Raw genomic sequence first — 20464 nt, 5'->3', positions numbered from 1 at the left:
TGTCCTCAACTCTGCCCTCTTAGCAGCCATCAAAGTGAGTTGTCATGGCTACCACCACAACCACCGCCTTCTCCGACGCCGGCGGCAGCGGCAAGGCTCGAGAGACCAGGGCGGCAAAGACCCTGGACGGAGGGTGGGGCTGGATCATCGTCATTGCTTGCTTCATGGCTCAGTTCCTGGCATACGGGTCTCCCCTGTCAGTGGGTGTCCTCTACCCAGAATGGCTGCACATCTTCCAGGAGGGAAAGGGGATGACGGCTTGGGTGGGCTCGCTGGTCTCCGGTGTCGGACTTATAGTCAGTAAGTGCATTGCGTAATAAGTATATTCAGTAAAAAAGCGTAATCCAATACATTTGAACCACAGTTAAGGGCTGATTGCTGCTTCATAGGGTTGCAAGTTACATAGAGGAGAACGCAGCCCTTTCATCAATCAGCCAGTCAGTTGCATTTGTGTAAATTAGGAAATATTTATATATATATATATATATATATATATATATATATATATATATATATATATATATATATATAATATTGCGGTCATTGCTTTTTTGTCATTATTTTCTTATTTATGTGCACACAATTGACTGGCAAAATAGGCATGTTGGCAATTTCATTGAGAAAAATAGCAATCATCGCACACTGTATATTCAGCCATTGTAATTTAAATATATACATTTTATATGTATTTTTTTAATTTTCACGATATAATTACAATGCCGAATTTATCATGCGGAACTAAAGTCAAGCATCTGTTTCGTGACCTCTGAACTGTGACACTCTTAGCTGCAATTCCTCAAACTAGCCTGCTCCCGACCAGGCTAGCCCCAAGGCACATGTTGCCGGCATCTTTTCTAGCGGGCTGTTAAGAACGTGCTTATACTGGACGTTATTCAGGTTAAATTTCTAGCCTCGCTTACGGAATACCCCCCGATACAAACAGTATTATTTTTGTTTTGTTTTGTTTTTCTCTGGAGGCAGAGAGTATAGGACAGGTTGAAAATGATCACACTGATTTAACATTGGGTTAGAGTTATTGCGTCTGGGGACAGGGACACTGTGCCACTGTCAGCAGAGGAAAGAGTCCGTCCAGGATGGGCGGGGAGACAGGAAGTGAAGCGCTGGTCTCTGAGAGCCAGGAAAGAAACAAACCGATTCAGATAGTACGTCCGTTGCAGACAGATCGCCAAAATGATCGCATCCACACTGGAAATAACGTACTAACCCTAAACCTCTACATACTGTACATATGTATCATAACAGTTATCTATGTGGGAACAGACGGCATACTGAACTTTTCCGTAAAGGAGGCCAAAGTGTGAATGACTACTTGGCTTGGGTGATTGGGCGGATATATCTGCAACCGGCCATAAGCTGAGTTCCATCGGCAGTTTTTTGGGGCAATTATTTGGCAGATTTTTTTCCTTTTATTTAGCTAATTTAATGACCTGTAAAGCTCAATTCAAAGGGTACTGAATAGGAACTGGTATGCCGTGTCACCACTCTAACTGCGCCGGGTGCTTTTCTAACCGTCTGGAGAAATCCACAAAAATAAGTTTCAAGGTCATTCTGAAACGGGCTTTCGCTCTTTCTTTGGTTTGGTTCAGTTCAGTTCAGATATTGGGGCACCCGCAATCCCACCTCGCGGTAAATAAATCGACAATCGCTGTGACGACCTACTGCCTTTGCCGGATTTTTTTTTTTTCAGAAATGTTATGGATTACTTGTGGGAAAGGGGCTTTAGTTGGGTTTGTCTAATTGGAATTAAAATATACAAATAAACTACTTACAGTTCAATAACCTTGGACACAACTGACTGTCAACATCTCTGTTGTTATTGTCGCCGGACAGCAGGGACTGTCGCTCTCCCTCCCCCCTCTCTCGATCTCTGGCTTGTTCACTCTGTTGCCGGGGGATGCTTGTAAAGCCTTGTAACACCCTATGGGTTATACTGATGGCATGCACACACCCTAGGGCTGTCAAACAATGGTTCTATATTCGAAAGCTACTCGAATTTTATAAGGAAATTACGTTAGAATCTGAAAATTAACATTCGAAAAATAATATGCAAAGAAAATTTCTGCGTAATTGTTTATAAAAGTGTTGCGCGCATACGTCAACATACATCGTCTTTTAGCACGCAAGTGAATGAGCTTTATCCGTCTGCTACTCTGTGCGCTGTGCTGCTCGGTCCATAGGACTCCAGTGTCCATGTCTCGGCACCCCCCCATACACATTATAAAAGTTTGCATGTATTGTAGATTTTAAAAGCCATCTCGAATATTAACCTTTTTTTTCTTCAAACTTGACAGCATTCATGTTTATGTTCAAATAAAATGTACTTCTACTCGTTATGTGTCTCATTGTATTGGTTTGCCTTCTGGTGGACCTAACACGCAATAATACAGCCCGGAATTTGGTCAAATTGTAACATTTAAAAATCATAATAGATATTAGAATATATTCAGACTTATGTGTTTTATCAGAAGAAATATTAACAGGATTTTGGCCAATGTTGACATACACACACACACACTGTGGTGTGTTCATTAGCATAGCTCTGTGGTTATATGCACTAGGTTTCTCTCTTTTTACGCTCAGGGCTGCATTATCTTCTCTTGCCAGAAGTTAAACTTCACGCCATGTCAATATTGATCTCTCACTTCCCTCAGTCTCAGTTTTCCAACATTACCTTTTATGCTGCACACTTAACCCGTGCTCTTCCATCACACTTCTTTTCTCGCCCTTTCAGGTCCGATCTGTAGTGCGTGTGTGGTGTACTTCGGTGCACGACCGGTCACCATCTTTAGTGGAGTGATGGTGTCGGGGGGGCTCATGCTAAGCGCTTACGCTCCAAACATTCCCTTCCTCATATTCTCCTTTGGCATCGTCGTTGGTAAGTCACTCCTCCTCTTAACCTACTTTCCTTTTCGTCATTAAGCACCTCCCCGCATACACACACACACCATGAATTATATTTAGTAAGAAGGGATGTCACAATACCATAATTTCCATAATAGTCCATACCTAACTACCAAACCCTTGTTGGCATTAAGTAAAACCAAAATACAAACACCAACACTTTCATAAAGTGTTTATCTTATCTATCATAACATTAACATGGATTGGAAGTAACAGATGACTGCCTATGGTCCATCAGACAGCTGTAGAAAATTAGTGATAACCCTCTTTGTCTGCAATTTATTCCATAACAGGATGCAACTTGTGTGTTTTTTCAGGTGTGGGTTGTGGATTGGTGTATGCTGCAACACTCACCATCACCTGCCTGTACTTTGACAAGAAAAGAGGCCTGGCATTGGGCATTGTGACTACAGGTAAGCCCTCCAGCTAAATCACAATGGTTACCTTACCCAGCTGCTTGCTGTGTCTGCTTTATTCGCACTACTCTATTCAACGTTGATTTTTGCTTTCATGAGCTAGCCTGATCTGTGGTCGGCCCACATCCTAACTGATTGGTTTTCCGTTAGGCACTAGCGTGGGAGGCTTCCTCTACGCCACTGTGCAGAATGAGCTTATCGAGCTGCTGGGTCTCAATGGCTGCCTGCTCATTGTCGGTGCACTGGCCCTCAACATCATTGCCTGTGCCGGCCCCATGAGACCGCTGACCCTGCCAAAATACTACCTCAAACAGCGTGCGGCCATCTTAGAGGAGGCAGCCAGGGAAGAATCGCCCCGAAAGGGAGGCAACACAGCCCCGGAAGCCGCACAGGACCACGGGAGGCCCCTGTTGGCTACCGATGTGCTGCTCACCATTGAAACCAAGGAGATGCTGGCCCCTGAGAGGAGGGGTCTGATCAGCTGTTCAGCCCTGGTTAGGCTGATCAAGAAGAAACTCAGACACTACTCGAGGTAAGGCCCGCTCAACACACTTAGCTTAGCTTGTGCAGACCTCATGAGGCCTTCCCTGCAGATAATGTAAAGACCGTTTTCCTTTGTTTTCCTTTCCTTCCATTCTCCTGTCCCTCCCTCTTTCTCTCTCCAGGTATATGTCTTCTTACATAGCGCTGTGCCAGGACAGGGTCTTTATGGCTTTGTGCACCTCCCTCTTCCTGTTTGCCCTTGGTAAGTCTCTACCAATTAGCCATTGTCTTCTGAGTAGGCTTGGGCAGATTTGCCATCGTAAATTGATTTAAATCGGCAATCGGCAATCAACTCCCTCGATCGCAATTGAAATTGATGACAAACGTTTTTAGTTTTTTTTAATCCGCCAGGAAAAATTAGAACATTAAAGTGGTGTGAGTTTTAGTTTACCGTGTTCAGTAACTGGAGAGGGAGAGTGAGCGAGAGAGGGAAAGAGGGGGAGGGGGGGGGGAGGCTCTCGCCCTCTCCGTTAAGAGCATAACCATTCGACCATCGAATAACCATTTGTGATCAGATTTTACTTCCCCGCTCTATATGCAAATCTTGTGATTATAATATTGCAATATATATAATATCTCATTGGAAAAGATTTGGATTTACTTAGTTTTCTTAGTTTCTTACTTGTAAAATACTATGGAAAATGAAAAACGTAAACCTAACTCAGAATTTGAGTGGAGTTTTTTTATTTCTCCTCCAGACAGCAGTGCACTGTGCGCGCGTGGTGCCTGCCTTAGATCTATTTATTTTCGTTTGTTTCCTACATGAATGACGTTACGAAAAAAACTAAAAGCATGTCGCCCCATTGCTGTGGGACTTAATTGAGTAAAAACTGGATGTTTTTGTGTAAATACTTTACTTGCTAATAAATTCTGCACTTAAAATGATGGAACAAAGGTGAACCAGACTTAAAAAGAATTTGGGGGATTCAAAAAGTATATTTAATAATTGCAATAATTATCGTATTCAATAATAAATTATCAAATTATTCAAAAAAGCAACACTATGTACGTTTTTACTGTAAAAAAAACACTTCAAAATAAATTTTGTGGTACACCGACTTTTAACATGGAGAATGGCACCTCTTTCATTCCCACACATACCTTCAATGCCTGTTCTTGCGCTATGTAACTTCTATGTTGGGGTACGAAACCGCGGGAAAAGTGCATTACGCTTAATGGCACCAAGTCATTTCCTTGATGTGTAGCTCCTGTAATTACCGTTTTTTTGCTTGGTAAAATTTATATAGAAAAAAAAACCCAATGAATTATAAACTTGCTGGTCAAAATGCCTAGTAATAATGCTCATTCAAAATGTCAGCGTCCACCTCGCCGACGGTGCGGATGAGACGGGCCAGTGGTGTGTCTGGCACCCAGACATCAGCCGGCGGCTCAGTAAAAACATTCCCGCTGCCCCCACCAGGTGCCTTCCCCCCGCTGCTGTTTATGGAAGACGTGGCTCAGTCTGAGGGGCTGTCGGAGGGCATCGCCACCATCCCGCTTGTGTCATTTACCGCCATCTCCAGCGGCTTTGGCAAAGTGGGCCTGGGCGTCATGGCGGACCTGTCCTTCGTCAACAGTGTCTTCCTCTATGCCTTCACCATCGGATTGAGCGGGTTGGGACTTCTGCTCATACCGGTTATCAAGTAAGAGATGTTATTTTAGGATTTCATTTTAGTTGACTTTTGTTGGCCATTTCAGAAACCCAATCTGGTTTGGTTTAGCTTTGGATTGATTTAGAAGACATCAGGAGCGCAAGAGAAATGTAAATGCAGGCAAAATATCCACGGGAATCATGTTCTAGAGTTTGGTAAAACAGGTTATAGCGTCATCTAGTGGATCCAATTCTTGGATTTTTTTTCCTGCAAATCGAGAAGGAAACATTTAAAAACAATCAAACAAAGATGTGAGATGAGCAAAACATTATTTTAGTTAGTTGTGGGTGACCTGATTTAAATTAAAGTTTAGTTTCGGTTTTAGAAAATGTTATACCTTTGTTTTTAGAAACGGCAATGGGTTCATTGGGATGTACTGCGCTGTCCTTTATATAATAGAAACCATTTTGGTGCTTTCATCCATAGGTCTTATCTAGGTCTGCAAATCCTGTCCATCTTCTTGGGTTTCATGAGCGGCAACTGGTCCTTGACTCCATACGTAACCACCAAGGTGGTGGGCATGGAGAAGCTCACTGAAGCCCATGGGATCCTCATGCTCTTCGGGGGCTTCGGAATCACATTGGGTCCACCTGTTGTAGGTAAGCAAGAGCACCTGTTATTAATATGAAGATTAGAATTTATTTTTTCATTAGAAAGCTCAAATTATTTTCAGGTCTATATATATTATTAACATTATTTCATAAGGATTTCTGACATCTCACCTCAGCCCTTATTTTGTCTTTCTTCAAATGTTCCTCCTGGTAGTGTGCTGATGTGTCCTTGAGCAAGACACTTAACTCCCTAATTGCTCCCCAGGTGCCGATATATGGCAGCCCACTGCTCCTAGATACGTCAGTTGCTAGGATGGGTGAAATACATTTCGTTGCCTCAGTACTTGTACTCTGTACAATGACAATTAGTTGAATCTATCTAGGCTTTTCGAAATAATTGATTTGAAGAACCTCTTGTTGCTCTTGTTCCCCTCCCCAGGCTGCTTCTATGACTTGACGCAGTCCTACGACGTCGCCTTCTACCTCAGCGGGGGGTGTGTGCTCTTAGGAGGAACAATCCTCTTCCTGGCCGCCCTGCCGTGTCTGGGCTGCAGCGGTTGCCAACGCCGCTGCCCCCCGTGTCTTGCTGAGAACCCGGAGTGCATCGGCCCCGATTTGCCAGACCGCACCCCACCACACACACCGACAACCCTCGTGGTTACTCTGGTGGGCTGAAGCAGGTCCCAAATTTATATTGACGCTAGACATTTCAACGCGGATTCTCTACTGTCAATCCGGGACCACAGAATTGGGATTTCTGGGAAAGGTGTCGCGACTCTGCAAAGGAATCTGGAATCTAAATACTTGATGCAAGTCCCAGTTTGTCTTCGTCTAGAAATGGTTTGGTGGATAAATCATGGAAAAAAGTCATTCCAAATGAATTTAAGTCTTAAGTTATTATACCATACATGAATTGTATCCTTATTTTCCGGATTTTGCGCGCCAGGTTGCTTTTTCAGTTCTAGTGTATACTGCTTTATTTTTCTACAGGAAACATGAACGACGACACAGAGCTGTGGTCCACTGACTGATGACTAGGACCAGGTTTGATTCACCTGCACGTAGTTCAGACACCCCATAATCAGGAAAACGAGTTAAGACATGTAATTCTATTCTATTTGGCAGTCTTTGGTGCATTTTGTCCCTTGCGTTCATTTCAAGTTTTTTTACGCCAATAGCTATATAGGTGTATAATGACCCGTGGTCATGTTTTCTAACATTTTATAGCTCAGTTATTCAAATTTTCTGTCATTTCTTTGTCTTGATACTTGTATTTGAATTTTTTATACCTATATGTAGAAATAGGTTAAATCAGCTGATCACCTTTAGTGTGTCATTTAACAAACCCAAGTGAGTTGAAAGCGAAGACGACAAAAGGAAGAACAAAAGTAGAGCGCACTAGCCATAAGGAACATTAAGGCATTGTTTAGTTCTCCAGGATCGAAGGCAAAAATAGACACAAAGAATCTTTGAGGCAATTTCTAATGTTGACGTTAAGAACTTTCTAGGAGCTCATTAATACAAATTTGGGAATGGTTTAATGCCGTCCGCCATTAGCGGTGACAATTTTAGAATGTCTCTTCGGCGTCGTGCGATGTTCTCATAAGTGGCCACTATGCAATTACAATGAAAGCACAGCTCATGGAACGGCAAGGCGGATCTGATGTAATTCAGGTGAAGTTGACATGACAAGCATCAAGAACCACTGAACAAAGACAACTACCTTGAGTCTATACTGGCGGGTTTTTGTTTCAGATCCACGCAAATCACATCAAAGGTGTATTTTTGCATATGAAGTTGTAGAGAAAATGCCTGTCTTTATGCACATCAAATATTAAGTTGTGCTTCAACGTATTTTTTTCTTAAGATACTGCAATCTTTGAGAATGTACAGATTAATTTTATTTTATTTTTTACAAATGGAAATCTTATTTTGAAACAAAGCTCTCCAACAGCCCATTTAACGATTTTGCGGGTTCAAAAATCCCTGTTTCTCACATCCAAACCAAAGTATGACTCACTACTGTATTTAAATGTTTTTATTTCCTAAATGCCTAAAGGTTGGTTATGCCTTACTGTTACACCCATCTGCCACCCCCTTAAAGTAACAGTAAAAAGTAATACTGCCATATGATCTTGTTTTTTGTACAATGTAAAGGAATTTAATTTAAACCAGGCTGGTCCTACCCCCCCTTAAGAAATGGGGATCACATCCGAGTGCAGGTCACGGACTTCAAATATTTACTTGATATGTAAAGTCTCCGCTTTGACACTGTCATGGCTGCTGATCTCAGGGGTTATTGCGTAATACCAAAACGCACAGCTGATCAGTATACTTCACATATACAGTGAGAAACTAATTGATTGAAATTTTTTAGTTGAAATTATTAAAGGGGCGGGGGGGTTCAAAATTGAGACCAGAAACGGACTGTTGTTAATTACACATTTGTTTTGTTTGTTTCGGGGCTGCTGATACAATGTTTTAGACAGTTTGTCCAAGATGGCCCATTCATTGTCTTAGAAGCACATTAACACCGTAGTTCTTTATCTGTTGGAATTGATTTTTCCTCCTTTTGGAAAAAATAAGAGAAATAACAAAAACTGTCAACTAATGTGTCACTACAAATAAAACTTGAATTGTAAAGAGTAATTTCCTGGGAAAGTCTTTTAACTCCGGATACCATGAGATCTGAGTTGTAACCGACCTAGATTTAGTTAGGTTGTCTCAGTGGTATGTATGTGTGAGTGTATAGGTGTATAAGTAACAAAATCCGCATTTCAATCAAGGGTGAGTCGATTGAAAATGCCCTTCAAGCTCCATTGGCAGGTAGACGTCTCACCTGAAAACAGAGGATGGATCCTCGCAAAGGCGGTTAAAAATGCATGAGGAGGCTTGAAATTGAATTTATTTTATTTTACTATCAAATTTCACCGTACATGTTTCCAAAAACCAATGAGTATAACAGTCCCTGAGTGGTTGAACGCAAACTTGAATATTGTCTCTTCCTTGGCAAACCCAGTATCACCCTGGCTACCGTACCTGGAAGCAACAGCTGGAATGTCAACGGGAAGTAAAACAATTACCAAGTAAAACAAGTAGGAAGTAAAATATTCCTATATACATCAAATACATACCTGTACAAATGCGTTATGCATTTAAAGGGTTTCCTTCACAAACACTAAATCCTTTGTGTAAAATAAAATTTGCTATGTGGAAAAACATCCAATATTGCACACACACTTTTCTACATTTGTTTCTATACTGCTTAATTAAAAATATTTCATATATGTATTATATTATGTGCTTTTCACTAAATGTAATAGAATGTTGCTGAACAGCAATGTAGTATGCGGCTTGTGGCAACACTTTTTCATCCCAATTTTGAAATGGACCACAAGCAAACCACGCTGGATGAGAGTACAAATATATAGTGTTGTAGACCATTTCAAATGAGGCACAGTGTGGGATGGTTTCCAAAACTCACAAATTACCACCACTGGTCATTTACACACTTAACATGCTTTGGGTTTCAGCATTTCACCAAATCCTCAGAATGGCAATGAATCGAGAAGATGTCAACAAATCATCATTCATCGAAATGAAACCAGTTAAACGGTGCAAAAACTGAAATTACGACAATAAAGGAACAGTGCCCCCCATGTTTTCTGTACAATTTTGTCATTGTTGACATCACTCCAAATAGCTACAAAAAGTCCAAAGTGCTTGTCAAAAACTAAATAAAAGCAACCTAGAAAGAGTCCGCCATTAAATACCAAACTGTCCAGTGAAAGCCTTTTACTTGCAATCTGTCAACCCATGTAGCCATATTGTAAACTAAAGTTTCGAAAAAACACGTTACCTATTGATACAAGTTCATTCTGAATGATAGATTGTAATGATTCAATTGTAATGTGTACCTTTGCGCATCACAATAATTAAGACTATAATCCCCCAGATCAGACTGTCCCTTTCATCTTGTTGAGCAGTGGATTTTCTGGGAACATCATTGTTCTTTGCAACACGACTTGACTTATACAATATTGCAACGAGCAGTGGTGTTGCCATACGCGTCCATGTCAATTGAGCGCCAGTCCTTCGCTGACGGGCATGTTGATGTGAGCCGTTAGCAGGGGTGCTGTCTTGCCTTGGCGCAGCACAAACACCTTGATTATGTCTGATATTCCTTTATCGCTTGTACACTCCACAAAGGTTTCAATGGGGTAGACCAGCCCCGGGACCAGCAGCGGGATCTTAAAATACGGGTTCCTCATTTTGTACAGGTTGTTGTCGTACAGGAAGCTGATAATCAGGTTCATAATGGGCCGGCAGACTGCTGTGTTCTGCACATTGAGCGTGAGCTTGAAGGACGGGCCCAGGCCTTGGACCATGGCGTTCATTTTCAGCGGCTCGCTCAGGCTGCTTGACATGGGCGTCAGGCTGGACTCCAGCGCCTTGACGTAGGCCTTGGCAGCGGCCAGACGCAGCCGACTCAGGTCCATATGGAAGGCCCGGTGCATGGCTACTGCGCTCTCCCGCTCCCTCATGGTCTGGTCCACGTACAGCTTAGTCTTCTTGGGGACGTTGAGGCGGATACTTTGGGCCAGAGGGGGTCCCGGGGCACTGTCCCTGTCATCGAACACAGCCGTCCTCTTGAGGATCTTCACTATCAGCCCGCCCCCTTTGGTGGTCATGATCAGCGTACCGTCTTCCCGCCCATACCGACCGAAGCAGATGCTGGTCACTACGTCGGGCGTCTTGATGACGCTCAGGAGGTTCTTGTCCCGGTAGAGGTGGACCTCGCGGTTGGCCAGGCCAACCAGTACCGCCTGGAAGCCTCGAGTGGGTAGATCCATGGAAGCCATGGCGGTAATGGGGGCCAGAAGGGTGGCCGTCCAAAGCTTCTTCCCCTGAAAACATTAAGATGGGAACACACGTTTGGCTTTTCCTTTTCACCTCAATTTAATCCGACGAAAGATTGAAATATGTGGCAGAAAGGCAAGAGAGAATGACTTGCTTTTTGTGTGAAGCCTTGCAGTTTCTCTTCAGCGCAGCCCACCACCACGTTCTTCCCGATCCTCACGAGCCCCACCGGGTGTGATGAGAGCTCCACGCAGTACTTGGGCTTGGTCGATTCCCTGCGAACGAAGGACCATGTTTAAGTCAGAATACCTTTTAAAGCCTGCTGTGAATCTGCGTGCTCCAGGGGGATGAACATTTTCTTTCGCTTTCAAATTAATTTTTTGTTTTTGTCTACTTCTTTGCATTACCCCAACTGTTGCATAAAGCTAATGGCATTTCAAATCCAAAAGAAAACAGAAAAAAAAACAAAAAACTTTATATTCAACGCCATATTTAATGCACAAGATCGATTATTTCAATTCTTCACACATTGGAAAATTAGATGGATGTGGAAGACTGACAGTTGTAAATTCTGAATAGGCCCCTGTTGCACTTTTGTTACTTTTTTTTCTTCTTTCAAATAAAGTGTTGACCATCTGCAGTTTACTTATTTCTGTGATTCTCATATATAGAAACAAAATCCCTAGAATGCAGGAAAAATAAATCTCCCCATTGCTCGTCTGGTAACAGGCATTTCTGTCCTTCTCATATCCTGTAGATTTTAAGGCAGCAAGGCTTACATACTGTAATAACAACCACTTAATGTGAATGCCTAATTGCAGAGGTGCAGCTTTACCTGCGCATTATGTAGATGTTCCCATTGCGACATGCGACTGTGATGCGGAATTCCACATCAAACTGACCAGTCACATCCATCATGGTGGGAATGCTTGGCAGTGACATCTGAAACCATTAATGTCAAGGGGGGATAAAAAGAGAAAAGAGACTACGTTCAGTCAATTTACATTTCCAAACTCGCCGTGAAATAGATCAAATCACTTGAGCACCTTTAGCTGACCGGGTTTATTAAGTGAGTCAGCCTCTTCCAACAGTATGCACGTTACACCCGAAGACAGACAAACTGTAGTTAACAAGATTTCAAATAGAAGAGAGGGTGAAAACTACCTTAGAAAGGATTGTGAAGGCTTCAGGGTCCAGCACATAGAGGTCATTGCTCTCCGTGCCAATCACCAGACAACTAACCCCATCTTCGTCTGCCGTGCTCTTCTTCAGTGTGCCGATGCAGGTGATGACGGTCTGCGAGAAAAGAAGAACAGAAACAAATCAAGTGTTTTGCGATTTTTATCAATGACAAACAATGGAAACCAAAGGGTGGAAGTTCGAGGACCTGTGAAAGAAAGTTCAACTTCAAAGATCCCCTTCCAAATCGGGTCATGGGAATACACAGAGACGTACAGCCACTTATAATTCTCAAACGTCATTAAATCTGATAGTGAATGCAAATTTGAGTTTGTCTTTTCAACTACAACCTAAGAAATGGAATGTGACAACGACTTTAGTCGTTATGAACAAGTATGTAGGTTTACACCTGGCATTAAAATGCATCTCCACATGCGTCTTGAGTAACAGCTTGTTCGGATCGGCTCTCACTTCCCCGCTCTATATGCAAATCAAATATATTGTGATAATACAGAAATACTCTTTATATGTACACACTATATAATCTCAGAGACAGAGTATTTGTATTTCATTGAATCTCGAACAGAGTTAGTCTGCAAGTCAAGTTTAACTTTTCAATCTGCAATGCAACGCTTTACTCATTCTTTAATCATCAAGCACTGCTGCAACAACTTTGCCCTGTGGACAACCTGTGACAGGATGAGCACAACTTTTTGTTACACAGAACCAACAACAATCCCCCTCTTTGGAGAACGATCTCACCATGTTTTAGTCTACAAACAACTCATCACTAATCCAAGAGGGGGAGAATCACCACGGGTGAGACGAATAAACATAAAACCAAACAACAACATGTACATGGAAAAACATAAACATAGAAAGAAGCCCCCAGAGAAGCCCGGAGCCCGCAGAGCAACACCCACGCACAGCCCCGAGAAACATAAACCAGTCCCAGAGAGTGCGAGCTTCCTACTGCTATGAAACTAATTTAATTTTTAAAACAACTTAGTTGTACTAAGACAATGTCCAGCGATCAGCGATTGGAATTTTGCATGATCTCCCAAGCAAAATTTAAATCGTCTCAATTCCAATCGGCTGGAATTTTGCACGATCGGCCAAGCCTACTGGGGATCCCCCAGGGGTCCTTTGAAATCGCTCCAGGAGGTCCCCTTCAAATGATTAAAAGTTCAATTTCACCGTTATTTCATTTACAAGCTGTAAGCGCCATTATAGAACTTACAATAACAATGGTTTAGATCAAGGTTTCACCGTTATCTCCCCAACTACAGTATAGACAGGTATGAGGGTTCAGACTCAATCAGTAAATAAAGACCTTCTCAGATGGGGTGGGGGGTGGGTCCCAGAGACAAATCAATCCTCAAATCAAATGGGGTTCATGGCCTAATACGTATCAAATGGAAAGTCATTGATATGAAAAAGATTGAGAATTACTGGTCTAAGCTCACCATTGCATATCATGGTATGTTCACATTCCAGTAAATAATAAAAATTTAAATAAAGATTTTTTATGAGGTTTTTAAAAATGCCACCTCCAGGCCCTTGGGGGGGATGCGCTAAGTAAGTGAACTTCCCGCATTAGTGTCACTGTGGCAACCGACGATAACTGAGCATCAACAACCTGAGAGCAAAAATGAACAGTCAGGGGTACCATCCATACATTTGCCCCTCCGTGGAAAATAATTTCTAGGTGTCTAATCACCTGTCTCCTTATCGGCTGCTGCTTGTGGACGTCGACAAATTCCTTCATATCCTGTGGCTCCAGTGCGAGGAATCTCAGTGATCTGACAGAAAGGGGGACGTCGGCCTTCTCCCTGATGCCCTCCAGCATCTCCTTCAAGGTCAGTGGGTCGATCTGATCCTCCCTGGCCTGGTGCCACACATCCTGTTGCCGGGGGTTGCAATTGGGGAACCACATTTTGGTTACTGAATTTCCTTGAGAAAATAAATCAGAATCAGAATCTGTTCGTTGGGCCGAATACATTTTTATATACAAGGAATTTGTGTTGGTAATAGTTGGTGCACTGTAGCGCGGACAGACAAGTAGCATTATATGCTATAGTTGGATATTTCTGTATAATATGTGTACATTTGTATGGACATGGCTAATAACTGATGGGTGAAGTCAAACTTATGACAATTTAATTATAAAATATAAGAATGTGTGTGTAGGCTGAGTTTGAGTCTAAAGACCCAAGTGGGTCTGGGTTTGAATCCCACCATGTTTACATGTGTAGGCTGGGGCTGAGTCCCACCATGTTTGTGTGTGTAGGATGGGTTTGAGTACCATAGTCCACCCCAAAGTCGGTCTGGGATTGAATCCCGCCATGTATCCCGCCATGTTTACGTATGTAAACTGGGGTTGAGTGCCACCATGTTTCATGCTTGTAGACTGGGTTTGAGTCCCCAATGACCCAAGTGGGTCTGGGTTTGAATCCCACCATGTTTACATGTGTAGGCTGGGGCTGAGTCCCACCATGTTTGTGTGTGTAGGATGGGTTTGAGTACCATAGTCCACCCCAAAGTCGGTCTGGGATTGAATCCCGCCATGTATCCCGCCATGTTTACGTATGTAAGCTGGGGTTGAGTGCCACCATGTTTCATGCGCGTAGACTGGGTTTGAGTCCCAAATACCAAAGTGGATCTGGGTTTGAATTCCGCCAGGTTTACGTGTGTAGGCTGGGTTGGGAGTCCCCAATGACCCAAGTGGGTCTGGGTTTGAATCCCACCATGTTTACATGTGTAGGCTGGGGCTGAGTCCCACCATGTTTGTGTGTGTAGGATGGGTTTGAGTACCATAGTCCACCCCAAAGTCGGTCTGGGATTGAATCCCGCCATGTATCCCGCCATGTTTACGTATGTAAGCTGGGGTTGAGTGCCACCATGTTTCATGCGCGTAGACTGGGTTTGAGTCCCAAATACCAAAGTGGATCTGGGTTTGAATTCCGCCAGGTTTACGTGTGTAGGCTGGGTTGGGAGTCCCCAATGACCCAAGTGGGTCTGGGGTTGAGTCTCGCCATGTTTAAGCGGGTCGTGGCTTTAAACGTGTCTTACCTGCTCCAGGGAATTGACCTCGAGGCCGGGCAGCGTGAACTTGAAGTAGGGTCGCAGGTTCTTGTACACGTACACAAACGGGCCGGAAGCCACTGCGACGGCGGGGACGCGCGGCTCGTGCAGGTCCATGAGGAAGGACACCAGGCCCGCGGGCAGGTCAAGCAGCGCGCTCTCGCTCACCTGAGCCGTGCCGCGGAACACCTTGAGCCGCACGGCGCCCAGGTCTCCCGCCACCAGCTTATTCTCGCCGTCGCCGTTCAGGTCCGCGACGTCCACGCAGGAGGAGAACGTGTGGAGACCCGCCACGGGGTCGTAGTGAGCGTCCAGCCATTTGCTGGCGTCGGCGCCCGTCTCGCTCACGGAAGACATCGTGCTCGTTGGAGGTTCGACGCGCCCGCCGTCGTCAAGGCGACCGGGTCGTTTGTTCGTCGTGTCGCCGCCGCAGTTAGGAAGATTTGGTGTGCGATTTCCCCCGTTTGCTTAAAAAGTAATGCAGAGTGGCGATAATGTTTGATCAAAACATTTCACAATTACGCGGAATTCAAACAGCTGAGACATAAGCGACCACCGGGATCGTTCCTTTATCCCCTGGTGTAATCCTCAAATCGGCTTTACCCTCGTCGATTCCCGATGACGTAGAATTTACCCGTCGGCAAAATGATAATAAATAAATAAATTTAAAAAAACATATATATATATATTAGAAGAAAGCAATACATTAATCTATTTATTGTATTCATTATTTTTTCATTTATACATTAAATTTTTTTAATTAAATGACTACTACTATACTATACGACATTAAACTTTTTTCTATTTTTGATTTTATTTACCCTTTTAGCGACATTTTTTTAAGGGTGTAAAAATCTGCTTTAAAATGTAAAAAGGGTACATTTAGATTGTGAGTATTTTATTTATTAGGAGTGCACGCTTGGTATCTAGATAATTTCGCAGGGGGCGTATCTCCGGATTGGATAATAGAACGTATTAAAGGTCAACTTAATATTTCGAAGGCTTTCCCCAAATATATTATCCTGTCGCATGACATTTAATTTTTATTTCAATTCAAATGTTATTTTGACAAAATAACCATTAGATTGTCTTATTTCCAAAAGCAAGCTGTTCTATCCTGGATGTTAATAAACAAACCCCAAGGGTAAATAGTTATCTTATTTGATCCTATCATAATTTCTATCCACATAGATCATTCATCCGCAATAATAAATATATGTTAAATAATTTAATATAGATATATCTAAAAAAACAACTTAAAATAGTATCAGGAATGTCAGGACCATTGTGACTCTAATTGTAAAGAAATTTGTATTATTGGTGGTTTCACAAACCTATTTATAGGAGATATTGATATTCTATAGAAAAAATGTGGTTATAAACACATCAGGAATACTGTTAATTATGGTACAGTTTCTGCAGCAAAATTCCTTTGGTCAACATTTTGAATGTGAATGTTATTAATACTGTGCAAAAGTTATTTATATTTTTCTTCTGTTATATAGATTTTTGGCTTAATTGCTTAAAAGTATTTTTTCTTCAAGTAGTTGAGAACTTAAAGTCCCATCACTTGTAGGTTGGCTGCCACCAGGTAAGGGAGGTGGGCGTGCCAGGGCACGGTCGGGTCCGGGGGGGGGGGGGATCCGCGTGTTTGTTCCCCAGCCTGCTGGGCCCCTGCATTGATCTGGCCGAGATTCGCCTATCTCTCCCAGTGTCAAAACTCAAACTCGGCATAGACACCACACAATAGGTCTAGGGCTTACGGGATGGGTGGGGTGCAAGCTATGTGGTGGGTAGCTGCCATCTTGCCTGCCCCAGCGTGCTTTTCGTCAGTCCCGAAATTTTAATCCCACTCATATTAGCTTAGAACACATATACTCGCACACCAATCCTACTCCTAATAACACTTCACCGGACCAGGGTCTGCGGGGCAGGAGGGGTGCAAGTGATTCGGTTCGACTTGCCTGAAGGACTCGCACCCCCAACCCCACAATCTTTACTGCAATTGCCAACAGCACACATTGAGCACTGGGGTTTTCCGGGGTGGCTGGTCGCTGACGAGTCGTGGTTGGCTGGCGGGGCGGCCAGGTGGGCACCCTGCGGCTGGTCTGGAGACTTGGCGGCTTGAGGTGTGCTGTGACCTGGCGGGGCTGCAGAGAGCGCCGCCGGGTGCCTTCCGGGGCCCCTGGGGGGGCTGCTTGCTGTTGTGGGTGTGGGTTGTGGTGTGGGGGGCGGCTGTCGGCATATGCTCCTACTGCGTGGCTTCTCTGTGGCGGGTGCCCCATGTGCTGGGGGTGGTGGAGGGCCTGTATATCTGGCGGCCTGCTGGCATGGGGTGGCGCTGACATCAAGGTTCCCCGCACTGAGCACACTCTGCTACGTGTATGGGCACTTGGCGCTCACGCCGGGTGGGGCGTCTAGTCGGCTGCGGTGGGGCGGGCCTGGGTGTGGTTGCGTGGGTGGGCATGGGAGTCCTGCCGGCTCACCTGCTGAGTCGGCGGTTTGGGCGAGGTGTCGATCTGTCGCCATGGAGCTGGGTTCCGGGCCTGTGGTCCGTGCCTGGCGCCTGCAGCCCGGGTTCTGTGCCTGCGACTGCGTCTTGTGCCTGCACCTGGGGGTTGGTTTTATGTGTGCGCCCCTGGGGTGCGGGGTCTCCTTGTGCTCCCTGGGACTGGGTAATGCTCCTCAGGACTGGGCGTGGGGGTTGCTCCACGGCCCTCTGGCTTTTCTGGGGGCCCGGGGGTCTTCTGTGGTCGCAGGGCAGGGTGCTCGGGCTTTCCTGCAGCCGTAGGGTGTCTACAAGGTTGCAGAGTTCGGGGGGCTTCAGGGCCCTTTCCGCTGCTTAGAGGTGCCACGACATAATACAGACCTTCTACACCAGTACCAATGGGGATAATTTGTGTACACTCACAGGTGGACATCTTACACACACACACACACACACACACACACACACACACACACCTGCTTCAAGTGCACCCCAGCACCCTCCTGGTTGCATTCCTCTCCTTTTCTCCCTAATTTACTGCCATAACTATGACAGGAAGAGGCCACATGACCAGTTGTAGTTCCAGTTTTCCTGGACCTAATTCACTGTTTTTCAATACATGTTGTCATCCAATGTTTTTCTTTTTGTGTAAATGTTGTTTGGTTCTATGTTTATTTGTCCCACCCGTGGTGATTCTCTCCCTCTTGGAGTAGTGATCAGTTGTTTATAGACCCAAACATGATAGATATTTTTCCAAAGAGGGGGGTTGGTGGTGGTTCTCCATAACTAAAAACTGTGCTCTTGTCATCCTACAGGTCGTCGACAGGACAGAGTTATTGCAGCAGTTCTTGATGATTTAAGAATTAATAAAGAGTTGCATTGCAGGTTGAGAACTTGAACTCCACTTGCAGAATAACTCTGTCCGGGATGCAATGGCATACAAATACTCTTTGTTGTATACCCAGCATGCTGACAGCACAGGTTAAAAAAGTATATAATAATAAAACATAAAGTCCTGGCATCCTTCCAATATTTTCCCCCATGAGCTTTATGTTAAAGGGGCAATAGACAATTTTTTGCCTCTACTTATCATTATGACGTTAATGTTGATAGCACAGTGTAATGGCTATAGAATAATGACACCATCTGCATTTAGATTGGTTCCCTATAAGCCTTTATATCACTATGCATTCCGACTGCCACTGGGTACAAACTCCCGGGAAAATGATAGATTTACGGCAGTGCCTCACAGGAAGTGCGTCAACCAATGTGCAACCATCAGCGGAAATGGTGGACGGTGGAGCAATCTACGCCAAGTAGATCATAAACTTTTGAATATAAAAATGACTCATTGATATAGGTTGAGAAAGGTAAATGTTAAAGCGCTTTTTATCCAGAAAAACCGCAGCTTCCTCGTTTACTTGTATTTGTTTACAGGCCAGTCTTGCCTGTTCCAATATGGCACCGACGTATCGCAGCAACGAGCTGAAGCAGTCAATGTGGCATCTATGTATACATGATACATATGATATGCAACCAAAATATATAAAATTAAACTAAAATTGTCACAATTTCAATTAACCTCTTCAGGGAAGGGGGGGGGGCGGTGAAAAGTTGTCTATTCCCCCTTTAATCAATGGTGAACTGACTGCATGTGAAAAATCTGTTCAAGGCTTCAATACGAGTATTTCGCACCCATTGAATAGTAGAATATAGTCTACAATATCTTGTCTTCTGGCTGATATCTTATGAGAGTAAGGCTCTAGAAGAATATTCAAGTAGAAGAGAAAACAAAATAAATGCTATTTTTCAACCCAGGCCTCATTAAAAAATGTTGTTACCCATCATTGATAATAGTTCATAGCACAACCTTGCCCGCTGAATGCTTTCCTATTGAGAAACTTACCACTCTGCTGCAACTTCACTCAGCTTTAATGCAGTTCAATGGGGCCTTGAAAAACCTGTTAAATCTCCTTTTTGGAAGATGGGAATCTCACAATATCCAACTGAAATAAGTGTTTTTTGAGGGGTGTGTTTTAACAGTTAAAAAAAATGAATTGTACATGTTCTCTAGCTGTTGTCACCATCAGTCAGTTAATTGCATGGTGAACAGTAAAAAACCTTACTTCTCATTTGCGTTCAGTATCTGTTGACTCTGTGTGTGCGTGTGTCAATGTCTGCGTATATATCCTGTATGTGCACATACTGCTGTCCTCGGCAACAACATACGTAGGTGCATGGGAATGAAATGCACAAACCCTGTAAATCACGTGTTGGTCCTCTAGTCTTGCTCTGATATGGCCCCTGCGTCAAGTAGAGGGATGGGGAGGGAGAGGCAGAGAGGAATTAAGGGATGAAGAGGTGGAGAAATGTGGTATATGTCAGTGGATGAGTCATCGGGGCGTATTTCACAGTGAAACACTGCCAATAATTCCAACTTCAGTTTCAAGTGTAATTACCCGAAATAAATACACGAGGGAGGCTCAGTGTGATATACAAATGTATTGCTTTGCCTTGTCTGAAGATGGTGAATAAGCTATAGCTATATAAACACACACGCATTCCATTTACATTGTCATTTAGCAGAGACTTTTGTCCAAAGTGACTTACAATAAGTACACTTTTTATTTTATAATTATTATTATTTTATGACCTTGACTTGCTGTTCACTTTCTGTGGATCAAGTCGAGCATGGGGGAATTGCAGGGGATTAAAAAACATAAAGATTTAAAAAAGTTGCACTGGGAATATAATTAGATGGGGAGGGAT

At 43.6% G+C, this 20464-nt stretch overlaps 2 protein-coding genes across 2 annotated transcripts in view; one reads left to right on the top strand and one right to left on the bottom strand.

Annotated features, from left to right (window-relative positions):
- Positions 1 to 6855, top strand: part of LOC307245362 (monocarboxylate transporter 9-like) — a 6857-nt gene extending 2 nt beyond the window's left edge. Inside the window, exons 1-8 of the mRNA XM_080020909.1 lie at positions 1 to 300; positions 2753 to 2896; positions 3240 to 3335; positions 3489 to 3870; positions 4004 to 4083; positions 5302 to 5524; positions 5960 to 6132; positions 6524 to 6855. The exon at positions 1 to 300 is cut by the window's left edge and continues 2 nt beyond it. Of these exons, the coding sequence (XP_079877035.1) occupies positions 45 to 300; positions 2753 to 2896; positions 3240 to 3335; positions 3489 to 3870; positions 4004 to 4083; positions 5302 to 5524; positions 5960 to 6132; positions 6524 to 6759 (1590 nt within the window). The 5' untranslated portion in view covers positions 1 to 44 and the 3' untranslated portion in view covers positions 6760 to 6855. The remainder of the gene's footprint in view (positions 301 to 2752; positions 2897 to 3239; positions 3336 to 3488; positions 3871 to 4003; positions 4084 to 5301; positions 5525 to 5959; positions 6133 to 6523) is intronic.
- A 2167-nt stretch (positions 6856 to 9022) lies between these two features.
- LOC307245480 (BBSome complex member BBS1-like) lies at positions 9023 to 15717 on the bottom strand. Its single transcript, XM_080021066.1, has 6 exons — positions 15196 to 15717; positions 13844 to 14026; positions 12109 to 12240; positions 11780 to 11886; positions 11099 to 11219; positions 9023 to 10991 (listed from the first exon to the last, which is right to left on the bottom strand). The coding sequence occupies exons 1-6, from the start codon at positions 15562 to 15564 to the stop codon at positions 10161 to 10163; spliced, it is 1743 nt and encodes a 580-aa protein (XP_079877192.1). The 5' UTR covers positions 15565 to 15717; the 3' UTR covers positions 9023 to 10160.
- Between the last annotated feature and the right edge of the window lie 4747 nt (positions 15718 to 20464).

This window comes from Zeus faber (assembly GCF_960531495.2).
Source record: "Zeus faber genome assembly, chromosome: 20".
Lineage (NCBI taxonomy): Eukaryota > Metazoa > Chordata > Actinopteri > Zeiformes > Zeidae > Zeus > Zeus faber.
This window is presented reverse-complemented; position numbering and strand designations above follow the sequence as displayed.